Raw genomic sequence first — 16,664 nt, 5'->3', positions numbered from 1 at the left:
CGCACCCAGCTAATTTTGTATTTTTAGTAGAGATGGGGTTTCTCCATGTTGGTCAGGCTGGTCTTAAACTCACAACCTCAGGTGATCCACCCGCCTTGGCCTCCCAAAATGTTGGGATTACAGGGGTGAGCCACTGCGTCCAGCCACATCCTTCTTTCTTTTGAGTTCTGGGAAAAAGTACTGAAGCAGGGCTCCAAGTCTCAGCTGTGAACCAGTGAATGTAATTTGGAGCTGAGGCCGGAAAGATATTTCTATTCCTCTCCCGTTGCTTCTTGAAAGAACCTTCCTTGTAGCTCATCCTAGACAGCAACTGCCCAGCTGCCAACCCTTGCGGTGGTGGGGCCATCAGTGCAGGTGGAGAGCACAGGATGCAGGGCATGTCTTCCCGGGACCAGACTGACTGGGAAGAGGAAGCTGCAGTGAGAAGGGGCAGAGCTGAGGCTGCTCAGAGCCTATCCCTCAGTCGCACCTCTTCCTTTGGGAGAGGGAGAGAGTGGTGGAGAGAGGAGTAGGTGGCTCCTCCTTGCTGAAGAACTCTTTTGAGAGTGGGGTATTAGATTGCTCCCTCCTCAAAACACCGGTATTGGCAAGAAGAGTTTCTGGTGACATAGGAGAAAGTTGGCTCCGTAGAATGGCAACAAGTCAGTTTTCAGGAGGTTCTGGGGGTGGAGGTGGAGGATTTAGAGCATACCTGGAAAAGTGGTGTTGAAGGGAGGAGAGAGGATGGTGATTACGAGGGACAGCACTTGTGCCTCTGTGTCAGGCACTGGGGATATGGAGCACTGACAATACTCAGTGCCTGTTTCTTAGGGGCCCAGTCTAGTGGGAGAGACACTTATATAGTCACAAACATAAGAAATAATGGGGGCCGGGCATGGTGGCTCACGCCTGTAATCTCAGGACTTTGGGGGTGCAAGGCAGGCGAATCACCTGAGGTTCCGGAGTTCGAGACCAGCCTGACCAACATGGAGAAACCCATCTCTACTAAAAATATAAAATTAGCTGAGTGTGGTGGTGCATGCCTGTAATCCCAGTTACTTGGGAAGCTGAGGCAGGAGAATCACTTGAACCTGGGAGGTGGAGGTTACAGTAAGCTGAGATCACGCCACTGCACTCCAGCCTGGGTGACAGAGCGAGACTCCATCTAAAAAAAAAAAAAAGAGATAGAGCGATGAGCAAGGGGCTGCAGGAGGAACACTAGCTGTGTGTGGGCATGTGTGTGTGCACACTCTTCTGCTCTAGCAGGTGGGAGGCTGGGAAGTAGATTCTAGGGGCGATGATCTTTGAGCTGAGTTTAAGGGGTGATTAGGATTGACAGGTGGATCCCCTGAGGAAGGGCTTTTCAAGGGCATAGGCAGGTGCTTGGAAACACAGAAGGGCGCGGCATGCACGTCAGTGTAGTTGCTGTGCCAGCAAAAGCGTGCCATGCCAGAAGGCCTTCTTCTGAAAGTTGTGGGGGATCACTAAGCGTTTGAATCTGGGGTGACATGCTCAGATTTGAATTTTAGGAAGGTTACTCTAGCGGGAGAGCTGAGAAGGGGTTAGAGTTGGGGGGCAAGGATGGAGGTGGGAGGGGAGTTGGGATGTGTTTGCAGTAGTCCAGGAGCAAGATGATGCTGAGGGACCTAAGGCAGAGTGGACAAAGCTGGGAGTTATTTAGAAGGTAGAAGCAACAGGTTGACTGACCAACATCTGGGGGGCAGAGAGGGGGAAGCGAGAGGCTAGAGGACAGGAGGACAACCACATTTCTGGTTTGGGTGATTGGGTAGATGATGTTGTTATTTGTGGCAAAGGGGAAGCCAAGAGGAGGTGAGGCATTGAGAAACTGTTATTTTAAGCGTATTTGATTGTATTATTATTTTTTTGAGACAGGGTCTCACTCTGTTACCCAGGCTAGGGTGCAGTGACATAATCTCAGCTCACTGCAACCTCCACCTCCCGGGTTCAAGAGACTCTTGTGCTTCAGCCTCCTGAGTAGGTGGGATTACAGGTGCGCGCCACCATACCCAGCTAATTTTTGCATTTTTAGTAGAGATGGGATTTTGCCATGTTGGGCAGGCTGGTCTCGAACTCTTGGCCTCAGGTGATCTGCCTGCCTCAGCCTCCCAAAGTGCTGGGATTACAGGTGGGAGCCACCACTCCCAGTCTCTTTTATATTTGTATTTAATCCAGGCTAGGCTGGGTATGGTGGCTCATATTGGTATCCCAGCACTTTGGGAGGCCGAGGCAGGAGGATTGCTTGAGCTCAGGAGTTCAAGACCAATCTGGGCAACATGGCAAAACTCCATCACCACAAAAAATGCAAAAAATAACTGGGCACAGTGGCGTGCACCTGTAGCTCCAGCTACTGAGGAGGTTAATGTGGGAGGATCACACGAGGCTGCAGTGAGCTGTGATGGTGCCACTGTACTCCAGCCTTGGTGACAGAGTGAGACTATGCCTCAAATAAGTAAGTAAATAAACAAAAATTTAAAAGAATCCAGTCCACAGGGCATTTGAAGGCAAGAGGAAAAGATGCCAGAATCAGAGATGGGGAGAAGATGGGCTTCTGGCACCTGCTGAGGTTGAGAACTGAGACAGATAGGCTGGGTGTGGGGGTGGAGAGAGGATGGGCAGAGAGACTGAGGCTGGTCTGAATGGAAATGAAATGTTAGGGCTCTCAGGGTTATCGGGGGATGATTGGAGCTTCTAGAAAAGGTTTAACATTGTGACCACCTGTGTTGGTCATGCCTCGCCACCCCTTACTAATTGTGTGAATTTGGGCAGACTTTGAGTCTCAGTGTTCTCCTCTGTGAAGTGGGGTCAGCTTATTCCAACTCCTGGGATTGTTGTGTGAATTAAATGGGGTAATGTACAGAGAGCAGCTGATACACAGCAGGTGCTTCGAAATTTCAGTTCTGCACTCCTCCAGCAAAGGATATGCACACACCCATTGTGAGTGACAAATCCAGGATGACCTGAACACAATGTGATAACGTGGATCCTCGCATGCTGGTCATGCTGTCGGGAGACACTTATGGATTCGATTAGTAAAACAGGGGAAATAAATTATTTAATGCATTTTGCTAAGAGAGAATACTTCAGAACGTATTTTGTGGGTTGGGGCATAATAAAGGGGTCTTTCTGCTGAAAACGTTTAAGCTCAGGTCCGTGGCACCACTCAACCAAGGTTGACAGTCACACAGTGAGCCAGAGGCAATGCCAGGACTTTAAACCTGTGGCCCCCACAGTGAGGCCATTTCTCTTTCCCCTGAATGGCCTGGGGGAAGGGGGTGGGTGGGCAGAACTTGGCAGTGGCCAGTCCCTCACTTCTGACCCCTGGTTTCCTTCTGCCCCTATCTCTAGGCTTGTATTCATTGATTGAGACAGGGTCTTGCTCTGTCGTACAGGCTGGAGTGCAGTGGAACGATCATGGCTCACTGCAGCCTCAAACTCCCAGGCTCAAATGGTCCTTCTGCCTCCTGTCTCCCAAGTACCTATATCCCTAGGCTTTTAAAACGGCTTTCAGGTATCTGGCTGCCGTCTCAGGCATCCACCTGGGCTTCTGGGCAGGGACTGTCCAGGAAACCTCATCTGTGTGAAGCAGGTATGGGTGTAGGAAGGCCGCTTGGCAATGAATCAGCACTGTCTCCTATTTGAGTCGTCAGCAGGGCGCCGGAGGGTCTGGCGGACAAGGATGACAGGAGGCCGGCACTGCAATGACACGCCTTAGCCACCAGAGGGCACGAAGCAGCCGGGCAAAATCCCGCGGGGCCGTTGGTGGAAAATTTCTGGCACCTGGAACCCGGAGAGGGGGTGGACAGAATGTGAGGACCCAGCTTCCTTAGGCTGGGCCGGGGTAGTGTCACTGCCTTGGATGTCCGCAGGGCCTGCCCGTGTCTTGACTACTCTGCCTTTGTAGACAGCTGGAGAATGTCACAGTGGAGTTGGGATTAGACACTAGGGTCCATTCTGTACAACTCTCCTGTTCTGCCGTGGCGGAGGGAGTTGCCCAAGGTTACGCAGCAAGTTAGTGGCGAATGAATCCGATTATCACCAGTCTCAGGAATATGGCCATTTGATGGGCGCAGTCGCAGCCTCAGTTCCTGAGACAGAGACACCTGATTAAGGACAGGCCTCCAGGAGCTGACCCTAGTGACCCGCGGCTCTGCTGCTGTCTCTGTTTTTCTCCCTGGCTTTTCCATCTGACTAACTCTTTGTCTTCTTTGTCTGCCTCCTGTCTCCGTCTCTGCCCGCTGGGGGCTTTGCTCAACTGCCTCACTGGGTCCCGGGAGCCGCGTTTCGTGCTGTCACTCCTCAGGGATTCGTAGCTCTCTGAAGCTCTTTTCTGACCCGTTGTCTCGGTTCCACTCTTGGGATCCAGAGGAGAGGTGATGATTTCGTAGCATAGTCAGTGGTGTGATTTCACGGGGTGAGAAGGACTCCCTGGCTCCTAAGTACTCCTCCAGTGACCCCTGTTGCCATGCGGTAGACATAAACACTGGTTAGCACCTGGTGCGGGTGAGACCCTTACCTCATGCAGAAATGAGTAAGACCGGTGAGCTCACCATGTGGGGGTGAGGCTGAGAGAAAACAAGTACACAAGTGATTCAGTCAAAGTCAGAATGCTCTAAGTACACACGAGAAGGGCAAAAGGGGTGCTTTGTACAGGACAGAACAGGTAGAGACTGAATCCGGTTGGGCCCTGGGAAGGCTCCCTGCAGTGGGTGGCATTTCACTGGCCTTTGAAGGGTCGGTGGGGTTTCAGCAGGATAGAGGGCGTGGGCATGTGTGGGCACGTTCTGAGCAAGGGGTCAGCACAAGCCAAGGGTCTTGGTCACACTAGTTGCATGTGCTGGTGTGTTTAAGGGACACATAGGAGCAGGCCGAGTCTGGAGCGCCTCACTGCCAGGCTTTAAAAAAATTTTTAATTTTAATTCATTTTATTTTTACTTTAAGTTCTGGAATACATGTGCAGAACATGGTTTGTTATATAGGTATACATGTGCCATGGTGGTTTGCAGCAGCTATCAACCCATCATCTAGGTTTTAAGCCCCACATGCATTAGGTATTTGTCCTAATGCTCTCCCTCCCCTTGCCCCCATCCCTCTCCCCCCAACCGCCCACAGGCCCTGGTATGTGGTGTTCCCTTCCCTGTGTCCATGTGTTCTCATTGTTCAACTCCCACTTATGAGTGAGAACACACCGCCTGGCTTTAAGGGACAGCCATGGGGATGCACTGCATTTTCTGAGCAGGGAGGGCCCTGCGGAGGCCCTTAGTTAAAAGGAAAGAATGGCTGTGAAAAGCGATGCATTGCGCTCCCTTGTCCCTCACCCTCAGTGTGAAGGGTTTTTATTCTGAGTCCTACTTGAAGTAGGCTTCGGTGGGAAGACAAGTAGCATAAGGGGTTTAAGTGCCGAGGGCAGCAAGGGACACTGGGTGACTGTGTCAAGGTGTAGAAGAGGACACTGGGGGCCCCAAGGCCTGACTTCATGTACACTGCTCAGGCTGGCCCCCAAGTGGCACGGTGACCACCAGGAAGGGACCAGCCTGTTCTCAGTCTGATCCTCCTGCCGTGTCATTATCCAAAGCTCCTCCTGGCAGGGCCGGTTTAGGGTCTCCGTGCCAGTGCTTTCCCTGCCAGGCTGGGCTGGGGCTTCCACCTACTGCTCTGGGACTGCTGCTGCCCTGGCCCTGGGGGAGGAGGGTGGTGCCGGTGAGTCACTGCCTGGGCATCTGGGCCTGGAACCTCGGGTGAGTCACTGAGGGCTGGGGTAGAGGGGCTGGGGGAAGGGAAGAAGCTGCTTGACATCTGGAGCAGGGAGGGGAGCTGGGCCACAGGAAGGGCGGTGCCCTGATGCCCAGACTGGGGTTGGGATAGACAAAGGGCCAAGGAGGAAGGGGCCCTGGGAGGGGGCAGCCCTCCCTTGGGCTGGGCTCTGAATGGCCACAGTGTTTGCCTTTCTCCAGGTCTGGGGAGGACATGTGTGTGGCAGCAGTGAGGGAGGGCTGTGGCTGGGGGCTCTGCTTCAGGCCTGGACCCTGGCTTGGGAAGCTGTCTAGCTGGTGTTTTCAGCCCTAAGTAGGGATGTACCCCTACCCACCCACCCAGCCCTCAAGCTGGAGAAGAGGAGGCTAAAGTTTTCCTGTTCACCCTTTAACAGCTTGGGACTTCCTTAAACTCCCCACAGACTGTTGCCCAGCCCAGCTGTGGCTGTGTGCAGAGCAACCCCATTTCTCCCTGCTTCCCTATCCTTCCAGATCCCTCCCTACACAGAGGGACCTTCCGAGGTATTTCTAAGCACACTTAGTTACTTCATTCCCTCATTAAGAGGTATTCTGGTGCTGGCCATTAAAATGAACTCCACTTCATCCATGTCCTGAAGTCAGTCCTGTCCTTCTCCTGATGTACCCCAGCTGCCTCTTCTGGCCCCCAGCTTCCTAAGGGTGGCCCCAGGTTGCTTCTGTCTCTCACACACAGGCACATGTATGCACATGAGCACCCGGCCATGAAGGCCCAGTGTGTGCCTGCAGCCTCTCACACAGGAGTGGGCTGTGACTCACAGGCATGTCATGAGAATGAGGCCTGGCACCAGTCTCCAGGCCCCAGAGCAGGGTTGCCTCCCCTCACCCCTGGCCCAGGCTGCCCAGTCCCCATGACACCTCCCACTTCCTACTGTGGCTGCCCTTGACCTGGCCTAGAGCCCTCCCCGAGCTGGTGGTGGAGCTGGCACTCTCTGGGAGGGAGGGGGCTGGGAGGAAATGAGTGGGAAGGGCAAGAGGCCAGGGTTTGGTGGGATCAGGTTGAGGCAGGTTTGGTTTCCTTAAAAAGCCAAGTTGGGGGCCAGTGGGGCCCACATATAAATCCTCACCCTGGGAGCCTGGCTGCCTTGCTCTCCTTCCTGGGTCTCTCTCTGCCACCTGGTCTGGTGAGTACTTCTGTCCTGCTGAGGGCAGGGTGGGGAGGACCCCCATGGGTCTCTGTCTCCACAGTTCTCTCATTCCAGCTTCCCTGGTGGGATCAACCTGGGCCTCTCTGGGCCTTCCCCCTCGGAAGAACCCTTTGTGAAGTGTTGACTGAAGGGTTTTTCTCCAGGTTCCTCTGTGAGGTCTCAGTGCAGCAGTTGCTCTGAGGCCCTCCTCTGGCTATCCCAGTCTAGGGGTCCTTCTTTGGGGGTCTAGGCCTCGGAGCAGGAGGTGTACATGTGGGTGGTGCTACAATAAGAATCCTGAGGGTTTTTTTTTTTTTTCTTTTTTTTTTTGCAAAGTCCCGGCTTCTAGCAAGACTAAGGAACAAAAGGCAGGGGTCTCAAGTGCAAGACTCTGCCTGGGTCATGGCCCCGAGCAGCAAAGCTCTGCTCCCTGCCTCGGTGAAGGCAGGGCCGGCAGGATGGGCCCAGGGCTTGCCCTGCCTCTGGCATAGCTCCTCTGGCCTCACCCTGAAACCTGCCTAACCTTACCAGGCTGGTCTGAGTATTCTCAGAGGCCTTGCTGCTGAGGTCTGTCCCCTCCTGATCCCAAGGCAATGAACATTTCATATCTTTAATTCTAATTCCAACAGGATCCTTCCTGGTGGAGAGGATGTTAAGTTGCCCCCACCCTACCCATGCACCTCTCTGCATAGAGGCTCAGGGGCCTTCAGGGTGAGGGGAGACACATTCCCCACCCTCTGGGAGCTCCTAGTCTGAGAGAGGAAACGCCCCTGCCCAAGGGAGCTTCCAGTTAGATGGCAGAGAGACGCCTCTGGCTTCAGGAGCCCCGAGTCTGAGGAGGGAAATGACTCCTTCAGGGAGCTTCCTGCTCCTAGGTGTAGCCATGGCTCCTGCCAGACCGCGCACAGCCCCCATCTGCCAGCTGGTGCATGTGGCCCTGCTCCCCAGCGCCTGGGCAGATGCCGTCACAATGGGGCTCTGGTCACCCTACCATTTCCCTTCTGGCAGACACTCAAGCGGGGAGCCCTGCCCTCAGGGAGGTGTCCCAAGTGCCATCAGAGGAGGCTTGAGGCTTGGGGCCCTGCCATTGGTGACTCCCAGACACAAGGGAAGCTTTAGCATCTGCCCTCAGGGTGCGGCAGAAGTATGGCTTCCGGCCTCAGGGAACCACAGTCTGAGGGGGAGATGCAGCCCCTGCCTTCCCATTCAGAGAGGGGTTTTGTGAGGTGGCTTGGGGGCATTGGGCAGAAGTGGATCCTGCAGGCTGAGCTAAGGCCCCAAGAGCCTCAGCAGTCTACCCATCACCTGGCACCTCTGCAGCCACAGATCCATGATGTGCAGTTCCCTGGAGCAGGCGCTGGCTGTGCTGGTCACTACCTTCCACAAGTACTCCTGCCAAGAGGGCGACAAGTTCAAGCTGAGTAAGGCGGAGATGAAGGAGCTTCTGCACAAGGAGCTGCCCAGCTTTGTGGGGGTGAGTGGCACAGGCCTCTGGGGGAGGTCCTAGTGTGAGTGTGGGGGTGCAGGTTACATCTCTCCCCCAGTTCCGGGTGCCTATCGATGCAGGTGCCAGGGTGGGGCCCAGCCCTCTCTCCACTTTTGCTTCATGGCTCCACTGGAGTGGAAATGAGGCCCAAGTGGGAGTGCTTTATTAATGGCTGTTTCCTGCAGCATTCCAGAGAACTGTGTGCTGTGAGGGCCTTCAGAGTCCATCTGTCTAATCCTGTCATTGGAGACTTGAGAAACCAGAGCACAGAAGGGAAAAGTGATTGTCCCAAGATCACACAGTACTGGCACGTTCTCTCTCCCTTTTTCCTTTTTTTTTTTGAGACAGAGTTTCACTCTTGTTGCCCAGGCTGGAGTGCAATGGCACGATCTCAGCTCACTGCAATCTGTGCTTCCAGGGGTCAAGCAATTCTCCTGTCTCAGACTCTTGAGTAACTGGGACTATAGGCTCATGCCACCACGCCCAGCTATTTTTTTTTTTTTTGAGATGGCGTCTGGCTTTGTCACCCAGGCTGGAGTGCAGTGGTGTGATCTCAGCTCACTGCAGGCTCCGCCTCCCAGATTCACACCATTCTCCTGCCTCAGCCTCCCAAGTAGCTGGGACTACAGGTGCCCGCCACCACATCTGGCTAATTTTTTGTATTTTCAGTAGAGACGGGTTTTCACCCTGTTAGCCAGGATGGTCTTGATCTCCTGACCTTGTGATCTACCTGCCTTGGCCTCCCAAAGTGATTTTTGTATTTTTAGTAGAGATGGGGTTAGTAGAGTAGAGTACAAAAAAATGGTGGCATACGCTTGTAGTCCCAGCTACTTGGGAGAATTGCTTGAGCCCAGAAGTTCGAGGTTACAGTGAGCTATAATACAGCCTGGGTGACAGAGTGAGATCACTCTGTTTGCCAAGACCAGCCTAGGCAACATAGCGAGACCTTGTCTCTACTAAAAATAAGCAATTAGCTGGGTGTGGTGGCATGAGCCTGTGGTCCCAGCTACTTGGGAGGCTGACGTGGGAGGATCGCTTGGACCCAGGAGGTTGAGGTTGCAGCGAGTTGTGATTGTGCCACTGCACTCCAGTCTGGGCAAGAGAGCAAGACGTTGTCTTAAAAAGTAAAGTGTTCTTCTTTTCTGAATCCACCTGGCTAGTGTTGGGGATCAGCAACCGTCAGTTTCCTCATCAGCAGAAAGGGGTGATGATACCTACCTCGCTGGGCTCCTGTGGGATTCGAGCTGATGTGTACTCAGAGGAGCACCCAGTGTCCTCCCTGTGTCCAGGAGGAGGGCACACTGGAGATGCTCACCAATGAGTATCTGTCTCTCTTCTTACTCACTGGGCCCTCTTAGTAGCTCCCAGGGCCTCCTGCTCACCATATACCCAGCTGCCCAGTGGGGAGGGAGAGCTGGGAACCAACTTGAGTGTATGAGGGTCTGGGTGGTGGAGCTGGGGTTGGGGCTGGCTTGGTGATGAGTGTACTTCCTGTCACTTTCAGGAGAAAGTGGATGAGGAGGGGCTGAAGAAACTGATGGGCAACCTGGATGAGAACAGTGACCAGCAGGTGGACTTCCAGGAGTATGCTGTTTTCCTGGCCCTCATCACTGTCATGTGCAATGACTTCTTCCAGGGCTGCCCAGACCAACCCTGAAGCAGAACTCTTGACTCCTTGCCATGGGTCTCTTGGGCCCAGGACTCTCGATGCCTTTGAGTTTTGTATTCAATAAACTTTTTTTGACTGTTGATAATATTTTAATTGCTCAGTGATGTTCCATAACCCGGATGGCTCAGTTGGAGTGCTGGGAAATGAGGGCCTCCTGGATCCTGCTGCCTTCTGGGCTCTGACTCTCCTGGAAATCTCTCCAAGGCCGGAGCTGTACTTTAGGTCTCAATTTTGGGATTTCAAATACCAGCAAAAATTTGGAAATCAAGATAGGTTGCTGACTTTTATTTTGTCAAATAAAGACATTAAAAAAGGCAATTACCATCTACCATCACTATCATTTCATAAAATGATAAAATTTCAATTCCAATAAAGGAGGAAAGGTATAAGTTCAGAGTAAAGACAGACCTTAACATTTAATACTACAAGTAATGAGTTGTACCAGGATCTGCTCAAGAGATATGAATTAATGTAATCAACCCCACAAAGCTTTATTTAAAGGATTCCTTGTCAGACCGAGCACGGTGGCTCACGCCTGTAATCCCAGCACTTTGGGAGGTCAAGGCAGGCAGATCCCTTGAGGCCAGGAGTTTGAGACCAGTCTGGTCAACATGGTGAAACCCCGTCTCTACCAAAAAATACAAAAAATGTAGCTGAGTGTGGTGGTGCATGCCTGTAGTCCCAGCTACTCTGGAGGCTGACGCAGGAGAATTGCTTGAACCTGGGAGATGGAGGTTGCAGTGAGCTGAGATCCTGCCATTGGACTCTAGCCTGGGCAACAGAGCTGTCAAAAAAAAAAAAAAAAAAAAGGATTCATTGTCAGGATACAGGCCATAGGCAGTGCTATGGTTTGAATGTGTTCCCCAAGATTCATGTGTTGGAAACTTTATCTCCAAAGCAACGGTAATTAGCAAGTGATTAGGCCATGAGGGCTCTGCTGTAATGAAGGGATTCATGCTGTTATCACAGGAGCGGGTTCCTTATAGAAGGATGAGTTTGTCCCCCCACCTTTTCTTTCTCTCCCTCTCTTTGCCTTTCCACCAGGAGATGATGCAGCAAGAAGGCCTTCTCCAGGTGTTACCCCCTCCAGCTTAGACTTCCTGGCCTCCAGAATTGTGAGCCAATAAATACCTGTTTTGTTTTGAATACCAGTCTGTGGTATTCTGTTGTAGCAATACAAAACGAACCAAGACAGGCAGTACACCTGTTTTCAGAAAACAAGTGTATTGTATTCTATACAACACATTCTATATTGTATTGTGCTTTCTTTCTTTTTTTTTTTTTTGAGATGGAGTCTCATTCTGTTGCCCAGGCTGGAGTGAAGTGGCGTGATCTCTGCTCACTGCAACCTCTGCCTCCCGTGTTCAAGTGATTCTCCTGCCTCAGCCTCCTGAGTAGCTGGGATTACAGGCATGTGCCACTATGTCCAGCTAATTTTATATTTTTAGTAGAGATGGGGTTTCTCCACGTTGATCAGGCTGGTCTTGAACTCCTGACCTCAGGTGATCCACCCGCCTCAGCCTTCCAAAGTGCTGGGATTACAGACATGAGACACCGCGCCCGGCCAGGAACACAAATTTATTATTTCTCATGGTTCTGCGGGTAGACTGGACTTAGTTGGTGGTTCTCACGTGGAGTCTTCCATGCAGTTGTGGATGGAAATCAGAGTTAGAGTAATCCGAATGTTTGAACAAACTCAACATCTATGGTAGCTTGCTTAACATGCATGGCAATTGATATCAGATGTGAGCTGGGAGCTCAGCTAGAACTGTCAGCCGGAGTGCTTACCGTGCATGGCCTCTCTATGTGGCTTGGGCTTCTTATAGCATGGCAGCAGGGTCCTGAGAGGACCAATCTCAAAGTGAGCATTGCATGAGGCCCACATGGAAGCTGGTAGGCTTAAGATTTATTTATTTAAATTTTAATTAAATTAATTAATTTATTTTTGAGACAGGATTTCATTCTGTCACCCAGGCCCAGGTGCAGTGGCATAATAATTGCTCATTGCAGCCTCCACCTCCCAGGGTCAAGCAATCCTCCTGCCTCAGCCTCCCAAGTCGCTGGGACTACAGGTACACGCCACCATAACTGGTTAATTTTTGCATTTTTTGTAGAGACAGGGGTTCACCATGTTGTCAAGGCTGTTCTCGAATTCCTGGACTCAAGGGTCCCACCTGCCTTGGTCTCCCAAAGTGCTTGGAATACAGGCACAAGACACCATGCCTGGCACTTCTTAAGATTTATTTCAGAAATCCCAGGACATCATTTCTGCTATATTCTAAGGATCAAAAAAAAAAAAAAGAAAGAAAAAAAAAAAAAAAAAAAAACATTAAGTCTGGCCTCGATTTAAGGGGAGAGAGAATTAGGAATCTCTCTTTTTTTTTTTTTTTTTTTTTTTTTTTTTTTTTTTTTTTTTAGAGATGGAGTCCGCCTGTCACCTCAGGTTGGAGTGCAGAGGGAGTGATCTTGATCACTGCAACCTCCCTCTGGGTTCAAGTGATTCTCCGCCTCAGCCTCCTGAGTAGCTGGGATTACAGGGGTGTGTCACACGCACACGCCTGGGTAATTTTTGTATTTTCAATAGAGACAGGGTTTCACCATGTTGGTCAGGCTGGTTTTGAACTCCTGACCTCGTGATCTGCCTACCTCGGCCTCCCAAAGTGCTGGAATTATAGGTGTGAGCCACCGCGCCCAGTTAGGCATCTTTTAATGTAAAGAGCAGCATGCATAAAATTGACGGTGACCGTCTTTGGAGACTAAATACCATAGTCTGTCTTCTAGCAACTTCAGTTTACATCCCTCCCGTATGCAAAATACACTCATCTCCTTCCCAAGACCCACAAAGTCTTATCTCATTAAGGCATCAATTTGATGTCTCTGATCTTATTATCTGAGACAGGTCCAGAGATATGAACAAGGCTTCTCATGTGCAGTTCCTCCAGGATGGCTCCTCAAAAGTGGCTCCTCTTGGCCTGAAGCCTTGTGAAGAACATAGTCGATGTTCACAGGTAAGATAAAGATAGATAAGCTCAGGATTTAGAGACCAGCCTGGCCAAAGTGGCAAAACCCCGTCTCTACTAAAAATACAAAAATTAGCTTGGCATGGTGGCGTGCTCCTGTAATCCCAGCTACTCAGGAGGCTGAGGTAGGAAAATCGCTTGAACCTGGGAGGTGGAGATTGCACTGAGCTGAGATTATACCACCACACTCCAGCCTGGGTGACAGAGTGAGACTCTGCTTTTTTTTTTTTAACACTCCTATTCTTAAGGGTGTGTTGGTGTATTGGAGGCACAAATTGGTGCATTGGTCCATAGCAATTCTGAAATTGAGTCAGACACATGTCACCAGATTCTTGTCTAGGGCTCAGTTCTGCTTGGCTCTTGGTTCTTCTTGGCGCTTCGCTTCTAGGTTCTTGACTTCATTTTCTGAGTTACCTCTCTATTTTCCACAAGAAGTATCTGTGTTGATAGCTAAGTATCTTTCTCAGCCTAGTTCTTGCCCATTTAAAGTTGAAGACTCAAAAACTTCTTTTGGTTTTAAGCCGTCTTGGTCCGTTTTAGTCCAAAATGATACAATTCCTGTAAAAATGTGGCCTCACTGTGCATCAACTTATAATTCACTTAATAGACAAAGCCATACCTACAAATCTTTTTAAGATTGGTCTCTCTCCAGCTTGGACTGAGAGTCAGGGTGCTGGGAGTAAATGCCCTTGAGATTCCTAAAAGCCTTCTAGTCTGAAAGAGCCTAAGAGGCACACTTCTAGGATTATTAGACGTTGTATTATTTATCTGAGAAGATCTGGGAAACTTGCCCTTAAATATTTTTGAGGTCTCATTACAAGGTCTTACCTTTGACTTACTTCATCTTTATCCTGAGATCCTTTTTATTGTCAGGGATCTGGATTTGATGTTTGCCCCAAGGCCATTTATTAGTTTGAGAGTCATTTGCTGGCTGGAAAGACTGTACTGGACCCTCTATATTTCCTTGTAATTCTTTAAAAAGTTGAGTAGTTCCTTCGGGTTTTTTTTTTTTTTTTTTTTTTAGATGGAGTCTCACTCTGTTGCCCAGGCTGGAGGTGCAGTGGTGCAATCTTGGCCCACTGCAACCTTTGCCTCCTGGGTGAGTAGTTCCCGGGTTCAAGCAGTTCTCCTGCCTCAGTTTCCCTAGAAGCTGGGACTACAGGCATGCACCACAATGCTCAGCTAATTTTTTGTATTTTTAGTAAAGACGGAGTTTCACCATGTTGGCCAGGATGGTCTTGATCTCCTGACCTTGTGGTCCGCCCACCTTGGCCTCCCAAAGTGCTGGGATTATAGGCGTGAGCCACCGTGTCTGGCCTAGTTCAACTTTCTAGTCTCATATTTTATCATAGGCAGCCAGAAGAAGCCAATTGGTACTTTCATATTCTGCATAAAAGTCTCCTTACTCATATCCATAAACTGATTAGGTACCTTTCTGTTTTCCATGTAACCACAGATAACAGTGTTGCCAGACATTCTGCCATTACCTAATAGGATCTCTTTTTTCTAGATTTCAGTAACGATTTCCTCACTATCCTTCAAATCATTACTAATAATCTTCTAGAGACCCTTCCGGCTTTCACCCATTGCCTGCTCCCAAAGCCAGTGACACCTGTTTCAGTTTTTTGCAATAGCAGCATCCTACTCTTGTAGGTCTTTGATGAAAGATGCAAGAAACCAGCTTATGCTAACTTTCTAAACTTTTTCTACCACTTCCTCTATCATTACACCTAGGTTTCTATTTGGTCCATATTGCAAGATATGCCATGGTCTGACCAAATATATTGTCATTTCACAACAAAGGTCCTGACTTTCCAGCCTGACATATTGGGTCATCATATCTCACTACCTTCCTCCCTCTACTTAGCCAAGTTCACATTTTAGATTTTAGAGATGGGGTTTCACCATATTGGTCAGGCTGGTGTCAAACTCCTGACCTCGTGATCTGCCCACCTCGGCCTCCCAAAGTGCTGCGATGACAGGCATGAGCCACTGCGCCCGGCCCCTACATTTTAGATTCTTTTACTTGAGGATTCCACTTTAAGATATCAAATTCTCTACTAGTTAGGGGTTTTTTCAACTATAAGTTACAAAAAACCTGACTAATGCTAGCGGCTTCAATTGTCTTATACAAGAAATCTGGAGTAGGATGTTCAGGTTTGATTCAGGGTTCCGGAGATGCCATCTTCTGAGACCCAGTGCCTTTTCATTTTTCAGCCCTTTAATATATAGGACATCTACTATTTTCCTCATGGCTTATTTCGTGATCACACTATGGCTGCTATACCTCCAGGCCTCACTGTCCATGTTCCAGGCTGGAAAACAGAATAAGGGTGAGGTGCAAAATGCCTTTTCCACAGGAGCCTTTGCCTTTTTATTATGATAGAAGTGTCCTCCCCTAGAGACTTCCACTTATATCTTTGGCCTTAACTGTGTCATTTGGCTAGTCTTAGCTGTAACCAAGTGTTTTAGCTGACCATGTTGACATCTTAGAAGAAAAAAAGGGGTCTTAATAATGAAGAAAGAAGGGATGGATAGTGGATGAGTAATGCAGTGTTTTCCTGAATTGGTTTTTTTTTTTTGTTTGTTTTTTTGTTTTTGAGACAGAGTCTCATTCTGTTGCCCAGGCTGGAGTGCAGTGGTGCGATCTTGGCTCACTGCAAGCTCCGCCTCCCGGATTCACGCCATTCTCCTGTCTCAGTCTCTGGAGTAGCTGGGACTATAGGCGAACGCCACCACATCTGGCTAATATTTTGTATTTTCAGTAGAGATGGGGTTTCACCGTGTTAGCCAGGATGGTCTCGATCTCTTGACCTTGTGATCCACCCGCCTTGGCCTCCCAAAGTGCTGGGATTACAGACATGAGCCCCCGCGCCTGGCCTGAACTGTTTTCTTACTTCCTTGGGAAACCGATCTTTGAGAACCACTTCCAGAGTAGCTCAGATAGGGTCCCCAGAGACAGAAAAGGCCAAGTGAGAAGGCGCTGGGACAACTGCTTGTTCTCACTTACGATTCTGCCTTGACTGCACATCTGGGGCTGGCAAGGCAAGGTGGGGCAGGCCCTCAGTGACAAATGGTCTCTTTTCACAGCAATAAAAAGAGAGAAGCCCACCTTCCTAATATGCTGTAGGAAAGGCAGCCAGTAACTATAGGTCAGAGAATCATGATGATGGTAATTAACATTTCTATAGCAGTTCTCAAAGTTCCTTTCATGCACACTGTCATTTCAGCTTCATGGTAACCCTGAGAGGAGCTATCATTAGGCCGTTTTTACCGATGAGGAAACTGAGAGGAAGCAGCATCTGTCATTCGTGGAGCACTCCCTCCAGCTAGGCACTCTGCTAGGCCTATTCAAGTGTCATCTCATTTAATCCTCGGGGCAATTGGGCGAGAGCTATGCTATTAGTTTCTGCATGTCACAGACTGGGAAACAGGCTGGGAGAGGTTAAATAAGGAGTAGCGTCAGGACTTGACCCATGTCTTAAGAAAGGTCCTCATCCCTGTGGACACCAGGATGGCAGTCTGGGCCTTCCTTACCTTTCCCACACCCATCTCCAAAGCCTGGGGCTTTATGTA

The 16,664-nt window shown here is 50.0% G+C and overlaps 1 protein-coding gene across 1 annotated transcript; it reads left to right on the top strand.

Annotated features, from left to right (window-relative positions):
- Positions 1-6,573: 6,573 nt before the first annotated feature.
- On the top strand, positions 6,574-10,161 carry S100A2 (S100 calcium binding protein A2). The gene is made up of 3 exons (XM_017857558.1): positions 6,574-6,910; positions 8,234-8,387; positions 9,904-10,161. The coding sequence occupies exons 2-3, from the start codon at positions 8,244-8,246 to the stop codon at positions 10,054-10,056; spliced, it is 297 nt and encodes a 98-aa protein (XP_017713047.1). The 5' UTR covers positions 6,574-6,910; positions 8,234-8,243; the 3' UTR covers positions 10,057-10,161.
- Positions 10,162-16,664: the final 6,503 nt, after the last annotated feature.

The sequence above is a fragment of the Rhinopithecus bieti genome, unplaced genomic scaffold (genome assembly GCF_001698545.2).
Source record: "Rhinopithecus bieti isolate Rb0 unplaced genomic scaffold, ASM169854v2 scaffold_45389, whole genome shotgun sequence".
In the NCBI taxonomy this organism is placed as follows: Eukaryota; Metazoa; Chordata; class Mammalia; order Primates; family Cercopithecidae; genus Rhinopithecus; species Rhinopithecus bieti.
Note: the sequence above shows the minus strand (reverse complement) of the source record. Positions and strands in the feature narration are given on the sequence as shown.